At 37.8% G+C, this 10,556-nt stretch overlaps 1 protein-coding gene across 1 annotated transcript in view; it reads right to left on the minus strand.

The window, feature by feature from the left end:
* The window catches only part of LOC146135658 (uncharacterized), a 31,540-nt gene extending 21,433 nt beyond the window's left edge, over positions 1-10,107 (minus strand). Inside the window, exons 1-8 of the mRNA XM_083396110.1 lie at positions 10,017-10,107; positions 7,372-7,407; positions 6,104-6,234; positions 5,134-5,189; positions 4,356-4,452; positions 4,090-4,254; positions 3,622-3,761; positions 3,342-3,427 (exon numbers count right to left, since the gene is read on the minus strand). Of these exons, the coding sequence (XP_083252236.1) occupies positions 3,342-3,427; positions 3,622-3,761; positions 4,090-4,254; positions 4,356-4,452; positions 5,134-5,189; positions 6,104-6,234; positions 7,372-7,407; positions 10,017-10,089 (784 nt within the window). The 5' untranslated portion in view covers positions 10,090-10,107. The remainder of the gene's footprint in view (positions 1-3,341; positions 3,428-3,621; positions 3,762-4,089; positions 4,255-4,355; positions 4,453-5,133; positions 5,190-6,103; positions 6,235-7,371; positions 7,408-10,016) is intronic.
* Between the last annotated feature and the right edge of the window lie 449 nt (positions 10,108-10,556).

A 10,556-nucleotide genomic window follows, 5' to 3' on the forward strand; every position in this document is an offset into this window, starting at 1 on the left:
GTAGCACGAAAGTATGGAGCTCCGGTCAGATGAACGATGCCCCTTTGTTTGCAGAAGTCTTAAAACTCGGCGGACATAAAAGCTTGCGCATTGTCGGAAACAATAGTATGGGGGTAACCGAAATGGGCAAAATCTTGTTCCAACAACTCCATAGTTGTTCTCGATGACATAGATTGCGTTTGATGTACACATGGGTATTTTGAGTGAGCATCTATCATCACAAGCCAATTACTTCCCAGAAAGTTAACTGCATGATCAATGTGTAATCGACTCCATGGCTTTTCCGGCATCATCCATGGATGTACAGGCGCCTTTGGTGGAGCGTTTTGATGTTCAGCACAAGTTTGGCACTTGTGACAAAGAACAGTAATGTCGTCATCGATATTTGGCCAATAGACTGCAGTTCTTGCCAGTTGCTCCATTCGTTGAATCCCAAAATGTCCTTGATGAAGGATCTGTAGAACTGCAGAACGAAGTGATTCCGGTATAACTAACCGTGAACCATACAGTAGACACCCAAAACTTGTACTCAACGAATCCACAACCTTGCGAAACTTTGCAACTGGATCGTTGTATTCAATAGTAGATGGCCAACCTTCTCTCGTAAAACGCATGACTTTGGATAAGGTTGGATCTTTTTCACTTTCCTTTCGGAGTAACGCCGAATCGGTGGGTTGCACTTGTAAACTAAGACTGGTGATTGCACAAACCGTGTCGGTGTCATGTGCACTTTCCTCTATGTCGAAGTCAGCATCCTCACCAACTGGTAAACGACTGAGTGCATCGGAGTTTTGATGTTGCGATGTATTTCGATATTCAACATCGTATTGAAATTGGCCAAGAAAAAGTGCCCACCGTGCTAAGCGATTTGCAGCTAGAGCAGGCGTAGCTTTAGTAGGACAGAACAATGCCAGTAGTGGCTTGTGGTCTGTCAGTAGAATAAATTTCCTACCACATATATATTGGTAGAATTTCTTCGGCGCAAAGATGATAGCAAGAGCCTCCTTCTGAATTTGGCTGTAGTTGCGCTGGCTTTTAGTTAGTGATTTGGATACGTTGGCAATTGGCCTCTCGCTTCCATCATGATAGCGGTGAAAAAAAACTGCACCAATTCCAACGTTTGATGCATCGCAGGAAATCCCAATAGGTAACATTGGGTCAAAATGTATCAGAACTGTATCAGCTGTCAGCAATTCTTTTAATCTGCAAAATGCAGCTTGCTCGTTATGACCCCATTCCCATGCGATGTTTGACCGGGTAAGTCGATACACTGGCTCTGCCACGCTTGAAAATTGTGAAGGCAGAAACTTGCAGTAGAATTGGACCGAACCAAGAAAATAACGTAAGCTTAACACATCTTTTGGTGATGACATTTTAATAACGGCATCCACCTTTGATCCTTTGGAAATACCATCTTTTGACAAAATGTGTCCCAAGTATTCCACTTGTGCTAGCGCGAATTTACATTTTTCCAAACGACAGCGTAGACCTTTGTCGTTAAGCCGTTGAAGAAGTTTTCCTTTTGCTTGTACGTCGTAGGGGTTTGATTGGTAAGAAAAACTTGAGCCACCCTCGTTTCTGGTACAGCATGTGCCTGTATAAACGTTGTAAACCTGGACCAGTAGTCGTCCCACAGCTCCGACGTGGAGTCGAATGAGGTAAAGCTTGGTGTAGCAACGGAAGGTGCAGCGTTTTGACTTGAACCGGCTTTCTCGACTAGGGCAAGAATTTAACTTTATTTGTTCATCATGGCGCCTTTGCTGCTCTTGTAGTTGTTCTTGCATCAGCTTTGCAACTTTCTCCATCGTTGAAAAGAATATATTCGATACCAAACTGCGTAGAACTCGTTCAGTTGGTAGAATCCCCTTCGAGTTTAGTACTGGCCACCAATAACTCTGTTGTATTCTTGTATTGTTCGCTCGAAGAGTAGAATTGAAAAAGGCGTAAGAATAAAAAGGCACAAGCTTATAAAGCTTGGATAATTGGCAATTTACATAGCACAAACGAGTGGTAATCACCACAGGCAAAACAGTAAAGAAATGCGGTACAATGAACGAAACACGTGACTGTAAAATGCGCGTACGCGATTACTGCCTTAAGGACAGTAAACGAAGCGGGACCACAACACATTAGAATAACGTATTAGAGTGGTGATGCGTTTTACCCATCCAGCTCATGCGCATTGGTCACACTTGAGCGACATCAGTGACGGAACATAAGAGATCACGTTAAACAGGGCAGTTACCTTACTGGTATAGCGTTACGGGTTATATGCAAATGATACAATGTGAAGTGGCAAGTCGGCCAAATGACTACGTGCGATGATTTGACAAGGAAGTTAAAAAAAGAATTGAAACGTCATTCGTAACCGAATTAATCTTAAAATGTCAGCCCTGGCTTAACTTTGTGGACGCCCTAGAACAGGGGTCGGCAACCTACGGCCCGCGCGCCGGATCAGGCCCGCCGATGAAATCCATTCGGCCCGCCGTCTCCTAGACAAACCAGACACGAGTCTATTTGACATACTTTTTGATTAATTTAACTACGTAATTGCGAAAAATATTCGCGCTTCGCGCGAATGTTCATTATATGTTTGGTTTGTATACGTATTGAAGCTACCTTTTTAACTAGGTCAGCGATTCTCTACCGTTGCGCCGTAAAAGGCTGCCAAGTGCGTCGCAGACAAACGGAAAACGTATTCAAAATTATTGGACATATATTTTTTAACATTTTTTTATTTTCGGCAAAGTAACAAAAACTTGCAAAAAATTTAAAAGAAATATTTGTATGCCAAAAAAAAAATCGCGCTCGCTTCACTCATCTGGTGCGCCTTGACTTAAAACGGTTAACAAACACTGAGCTAGATTGACTTTAAATGTTATCGCGTTTCTCAAAGTAGTTTTATTACACTCTTCATTAGTAGCACGGATGACGACGTGAGAACTTGACTTTTTAACCAAACTAACGCTTTTTTTCGCGCTTTGCGTCAACAATTTACTGCCACTGTAAATGTGATTAAACGTTTTTAAGTGCAAAAAATGTCCAAGGCCCGCCTGATTGACAGTTGCTCTAACATTTTAATACCACAATTCTTAGTTAACATTTGTGCGTCCCGCGGAGACCTCTCTAAGTTTGGTTTTGGCCCGCGACTAGAAAAAGGCTGCCGACCCCTGCCCTAGAATATGTCGACATATAAATTACACTGTATAGAAGTAAAACTAAACAAAAAATCGACATGCAACCACTGAAATATCTCATGTGTGAGTAAAAGATTGGGTAAACTACGATCATCACTGGGAGATAACTTTCTTACGACTCGCAACACTCAATGCGTAACATACCGCTTCGATCGCCATCCAATATGATATGCATCATCGTCATCATTGTTGCGTTGATTTCTTTTTGCGAAATTGTTTCACCAGTTGGTCTGCAAAAGAAAGTAGAAATTATAAATAGAAAAATTTAGAAAAGCTAATAGCTCTATTTAGGTTATTTTAATTTTGCAAACGAATACTTTCGCATTTCCACCTGACTTAGACACTTTTTTGACCAAACGAGTTTTACGTGAGCTTAGAAACTATAATTTTAGTATTTTGCGAGATTTATTAACTGCTATCTTACTTTGACAAGAGTATGTAACCAAGAACAGCTTGACCACCACCAGACTTCACCGTAGCCCTGTTTCTCGAATAATCTTTATAACGTGGACGACGTCCAGTATCGTGATACGACGTCGACACAACAAAAGTACGGTTCGAGTTCTGTTGAAAATATCAAAAGATTTATTTTTCCTTGAATGAAACTTTCAACAATTAAACAATTATATTAAAAGGTATGGTTCCAGATGGTATTTGAGTTCCCTCTCCATTCGTCAGGTACAAATTTGGACAGACGTTTCGCCGCAGTTATAATTAAAGTATTATTAAAACAATCTTTTGTGTAGCTTAATAAATGCGAAAAAAATGTTGAATAAAATGTACATGGAATAACGAGTCTGTTTTTCTATGTTTTACACTTGCAATTAATTAATGTATTTGCTATTTTCAACAACCGTCAAAGTAAGGTATCCGAGTTGTCACATATACCTACCGGAAAAAGTGGCAGAAAAAAGTAAACTTCGCAAAACGTTGGTTCTTGTGGCGCGAAATCCTGCACGCCTCCATATTGCATTGTATAGTTTCGCGTTGAAACCAAGCCCGCAAAAGTCTCAAATTTGACTTCTTCGACGCTAATGTAAGTAGGGAAACTCTGCACCTGGTCACAAAATTGCGTTTAACTATTTAAGTGATGGCATGCGTAATCTAATTTCGTAAAATAATCATGAAGCAATGTTTCATAATAGTATAAACACTGACCCTTATTTCGTACTTTTCCGGACCAGATTTTTCACCGAGAAGAAAGAGTGCTGTGAATGGTGTGACACCATACGATGTAAATGTGAATAAAGGTTCCCTGAAATGAACTGGATTAAACGATGCTTTTCATAATCTACTACAGCCAATTAAAAAATGTTATATATGCGGTTTTATACAACGTCCTAACCAGATTATATGGAACGAACCATTTCCAAGCCAGGCGATAAGTGGTTATGTCCAATACAGGTATTACAGGTACGGCAAGTGACATAATTAAGATAAGTGATAAGAAATGAAAGTCAGTTTGTATTTACGCTTACAGAGATATATATTTGGCAAAAAATAAAAGAAAGATTAGCGAAATACATTTCTCGTTCAATCTTACAAAATCCCTGACTTTGATTACGTCAGGCAATATAAAGAATATAGGCTACTTCAGGGTCGCACAAATATTGACCCGTGGCTATAAAAAATGTTGCAGATCATTTTGATATAAAGGCCGGGTTCCGATATATTAACCAAACTTGGGGCATCCTTGAAAAGCGTCCTACTAATCTGGTGAAAGTATAAATAAATAGAACATGCTTATAGAGTCAATGGAATCCGACCGCTTTTTAAACGACTGAATAAACTCACTATATAGTTGCTATATTAAAAATAGGCAAGCTTGGCACAGTTTAACTATCCTCCATGATTCTTCCGAACTTGCCACGCTCATGGGATAATTAATTTGTGGCAGATGCGCCAACCGAAATACTGACGTTCCCTTTGAACTCACGTGTAAGTTTTGTTGTAAATTGCACGTTTTGGTCCTTTCTTTCCTTCGAAAGATACCTGAAAACGCGTTCGATGGGTTAATAAAACACTTTCTTTAGCGTTAGTTCGAGCAGCTCTTGTTAACCTAATCCTAGGGGTATAATTACGAGTTACGACTAATGGGGTTTAATTAACCAAAGGAGTAAGTAATCCTAATGTGAATGTTTAACAAATGTTTGTTTTTCAAAACAAATGTTTGTTTTTCACCGCAGTTCAACACATTTCAAAAAGTTTCTAGTAAACAGCTTTTCAGTTTTAAATTATTTAATGTTTATTCAAATACAACATAATTTAAACATAAAAAATAGAAGTTTGACAATGGAATAATATTGCTATATGTTAAGGCTGTTAAGCAAAATGTAGTATCCAACCTATGGGATTGTTTAACATTTTTGGGTAAGGAATACAAATTATTAGGCCATTCTAGTGATGTTCAATCACTGAAAAGAGTATTTCATAAAAAAAAAATTGTTTGAGGTAACGATATAAAGAAAGTTAAGAACCAATAACATAGATCAGATGTGTTGAAATGGTTTCTGTCCGCAACAGTCAAACCTGACAACATGATGATCCGCTAAACACAATAGCAAATATATTGGACATGGTATTTTCAGTGTGCTTTATTATAGTACCGTACAACATATTAATAACCTTGTAAAAGTTAAAAGTGAAGTATGCAAGATTGTTTCAGTGAGAAAAATATTTATAATGAGTTGGTTTAGATCTACTCACAACAGCATTGAATCTGAAATAATGCAAAAAGTTTTTTTGAGACTAAATTGGACGATGCGCACAAGAAGTTGACAAATGGCAGATCGAGATCCGCCATTTGAACACCACAGACATAAATAATCAAAATTTTGTTTAAAATTCAATCTTATGGTTTACTATTAGATAGCCGAGATAAATAAGCGTCTGGGATTTGTGCTCACATGGTTTCCATCTCTTCGCCCGCCCTTGCGTATTTTGTAAACTCCCGGGGATGAGGGTAACTTGTAGAAGAAAAACTTTTCCACGTTCCCTGTCAGATTAGCAGAGTTGCTTCGAAGGCGCTCGACGGCATCTGTTGAAATATATGTTATACATTTTGTTTGTAATTAAATTGGAGTTTTGAACCGATTAAGCCAGGGGCCCGAGGATCCGTTGAGGGTACGTGGACTAGTTTAAGGCGTCCACGTAGGCCTAACTGAAATATTAGTGTATTATTTTAAAAACGAATGATTTAAAGTTTTTTTTGAAGAAAATATATTAACTAAAACAAAACTCTTGGAACCTTCTCCTTAAATGTTATTACACTCCATTTCAATTGCAAAAAATTTGGAACGCAAACGGCAGTTTTGCCATGTTTACTACTACTAGAAAATCCTGCCGACCATGTTCTACGCAAACCAAAATAAAATTTTAGTAGTCCCCGTTACAAAAGTTTAAGCACCACTGCCACCGAAGTAATTGATCACAGTATAGTCAAAGCAGATGCTACTAAACACCATTGTATCGTGTGTATAATTTTAGTCTTAATTGCACAAATTGTTCACACATTTAACCCGTAAATCTCGCGATGGGTTATTCAAACTTTTGAACGGTTTCGCGCGGGTAACCATTTCACATTTGCAGAAACATGTTACCAAGCAAAATTAAAAATAAAAATCTTTAACAAAAAAACGCAACTATAACATTCTCGTTTTGTTTTATGATAACAAAATGAGGTTTTAAACCTAAATTTGGAATACTGATAATACAAAGAAGTGAATGATGCCAGTTACGAACAAACACATATGTGTATAAATTTTAATTCGGCTGTAACGTGGGACAATTAGTGATCGCTTTTAACAGTTTCAACTTCAGACCCTGGTGTTTGTTTTTTTATTTGTATAAGATTTATTTGGATTAAAAAATGACAAATTCACGTTTTGAAAGGTTAGTTTATCCTGGGCGTCTTTTTTAGGAATTCAAAGGCATAAAGGTATTATGTGTGGTCACACGATATGTATTAGGGTGTGGAAGTACAGAAAGTATGTTTATCTATATTTGGGAGGAAGGTAAAATAATTGTCCACCACTTCATTCAAACATAAAATAATTATAACAAAATTAGTTTATATAAAAACTCACGAGGCAATAATGTACAAATTGTTTATAGCGTGACTTGGCCTTATATTCACCATACAGTTCAGAAAAGGTTTTATGAACGTTATACTCACCATTCGCGAATGATGCAGTGGTCTCTGACGCAAATGCTGGAAACGAAAAATAAAGATCAAACAATTTAATATGTGATAACGCTATTGAATCGACATTATGAAAAATGTTTAGTCAACGATGCAATGTATTCTTCGTAGAGGTGTTTTTCTTATTCCGACAAACCGCGAATACGTTTACTGTGCTTTATAGCGACGCGTAAAGATGTCTATTATTAGCCTGTTAGCCGCTGTAGGCGTTTTCCTAGAGGCAATCATGACAGAAACAATTATTTTTGCTGCATAATTGCCACGCATGACGAAATCAAATTGACAATTAAGAAAAGATGACTTGAAATACAAAACTATGGTATAAAGCTGCATTTCTCAATTGGTGCGCCAGAAGGTTGTATTGTGCGCCCAAGCCCGTCGAAAAAATATTCGAAATATATTTATATTTATTCCTTTCTATTTCGGCTTACTTTGTTGAGTGCGCAGTAACAAAACTATGAAGCCTATAATACAATAAAAACGAGCATGAAATTTACGATAACTACCGTTATACTGCGTAAAAGGTGCGCACTGCGCAAAAAAGTTCAAAACAATTGTCATAGGGTGTTTGGCTTTGTGTAACCGAGCCGTCACTTAATACCTGTAGACGTTGTATTTTATAGTGTTGTAAACCAGTAACGTTCCACCAAATAGCCACTTTGCTGGATTTAGCTCTTCTTATTTTTGTTGCTGTAACGAAAACCATTACTTATTTGAAATTTTACGCAATACAGTAACACAAACACGCGAAAAGAAGTCATCATGAAAACAGAAAACACGTCAGGGCTCACTTTTCAAAATATAACGATTCGATAACCGACGCACGTTGCAAATGTGGCCTCGGGTGTATGAAAACGTATTTCGCTGAGTTTAATTATGTTAATTTGCGGGACTATCGTTCAAAGTGGCTGCTTCTAAACTGTATTTTTTGTGTGCTTCTTAACTGTATTTTCAACTGTATTTTTCTGTCAAATTACCGTAAATGAAAAGGTTTGTATGAACGTTCACTCAAATTATTTGATTGACAAAATACGAAGTAGGTTGTACTAAATACAAAAGTGACACAAACATATGTGTTTAATAACATCTGTGATCTAGCCCCTCGGAAGTTGCTTTATGACCAACGATTACGGCTTCCGTATCAATAGTACACCGAAAAGCCATCGCAGACTCGCCGAATCTGTCGATCTATGATGCAAGCAGAGCAAGCCAGAAAAACAACTGGCCTGCAGTGAGGTTCGAACTCAAAACCTCCGGTCAAGCCGGCACCGTCGCTCTACCAACTAACCTATGCAGGCTCAGAGAGGAGCGAGTCGAGAAACAACCATGCGCCAATACTTGCACATTTTGTTAGTACAAGCAACTTCACACTGGGGGATCATCAGTCCGTATCAATCAATGAAAGACACACACAAACATATGTGTTTAATAACATCTGTGATCTAGCCCCTCGGAAGTTGCTTTATGACCAACGATTACGGCTTCCGTATCAATAGTACACCGAAAAGCCGTACGCGTATACACATACACCACTTACATACAAACACACTAGCACACACACACAGAAACACAAACACACACACACACTAACACACAAACACATAAACACGGACTCATATACACCTGCTTCAGTTCTAGACAATGGACAAAGTGCGGACCGGTACAGAATAAGTTATTAGTTGTTTAGTTCCGCGGTGACCAACACTTTTTGTCCAATTTTTTTTACTTTTACTTAAGATGCGCCGCACAATTTCATTGTTTCAAGGGGGACACACAATAAAACCTAAAAAGCAACAAAATCTAAAGCAGAAAAATCTATAAAACCGTAATATTAAGATCAACGACATAAAAAATCCATACCCAGTATTATTCATGATAGAATATGGTCTAAATCGTTTGAGTAAGACAAAAAAACTTGTCGGATTAAGTCCTAAATTCATCGAAATAAAAGTTAAATGCCAAAATAACGCCTGAAATTGAAGGAAGAGATTATGGGACGTTAGGGCGACCTATAGTTTGAATGGCTAATTTAAAGCGCCCATGTTTTGCAGTGGATTTTTCGGCCCTATTTAGGAATATTGGTGGGAAATGGGTAGGGTAAGAAAATAGGTTAGGTTTCAAATTATTAGGGAAATTGGTCATGTAGCCTACTTAGGGGTGAAGTTTGGGGTGAGGTAAAATGTAGTGGAGGCCTGATTCTGGCCATTTAGGTCTTATTCCGTCGGATTTGGGACATTTTTACGATTTAAACGGCAATACAACAATAAGGTATATGCTCTATTTTGGTCTCATTCCAACGTTGCGTTGTTCTTATTTCGGTCCTATGGCTGTAGTTCTTTTAAAACGATAACTAGATACATACGAACAAATTGTATAATAAACAACATCCTATACTTTTCTGTTGTACTTTTTAAAAATAGCATATTGTTATTCATTTTGATCAGGTATAGGCTATACCTACTCTTTTAATCTTGAAGGTATGTTGCGCGACTAAAAAACATTAAATGGGCTATCCTACATTATTTTTTTATTAAAAAACTAATTTTTGCCATTAGTAAACTGAGTAAATACAAAGTGGCTATAGGTTTCTATGAATTTTCAAAATCGCAAATATATACCTTTGCTTGTTCCAGTTGCGAAAACACAAATCAAGAGCAGTATTTCCACGAAAACTGTATCCTTCCTATACATTGTGCCTAAAGAAATGACTGAAAAACATGTTTGTCCTATGTAGCGCTGTATAACATTCCTAAGCGAAACAGTCATTATGGATTTTCCTGTTAGCGCTTCGTCATTTTAGCCCACAGGCTTGATTGTATGTTGGCAAGTAGCGAAAGCGGTCTTAATTTTAAAGTCGTTTCTGCTATAGCTTTAACCAGTGGTGGCGATTCAGTCGGTTCTCACTGGTTGTGTAGAACCTTCTCACAAAATTTTATGAGATCAGCGAACCGGGTAGCATTACTGGTTACCTTCAATGAATTTTTGCTCTTATCTGATACACCGATTTTTGAGATCAAAGTAGCTCACGTGTTTTGTTTTTTTGAAAGTGTGCATGTTCTCTTTTTTTATTGATCATTTGGTAAATGTACACCAGCTGGTTATAACATTTATAGCTAATTTCACCCAGAAACAACATTTACCATGTTCTATAGGCTAAA

This window comes from Ascidiella aspersa, chromosome 8 (genome assembly GCF_963924565.1).
Source record: "Ascidiella aspersa chromosome 8, kaAscAspe10.2, whole genome shotgun sequence".
NCBI lineage: Eukaryota > Metazoa > Chordata > Ascidiacea > Phlebobranchia > Ascidiidae > Ascidiella > Ascidiella aspersa.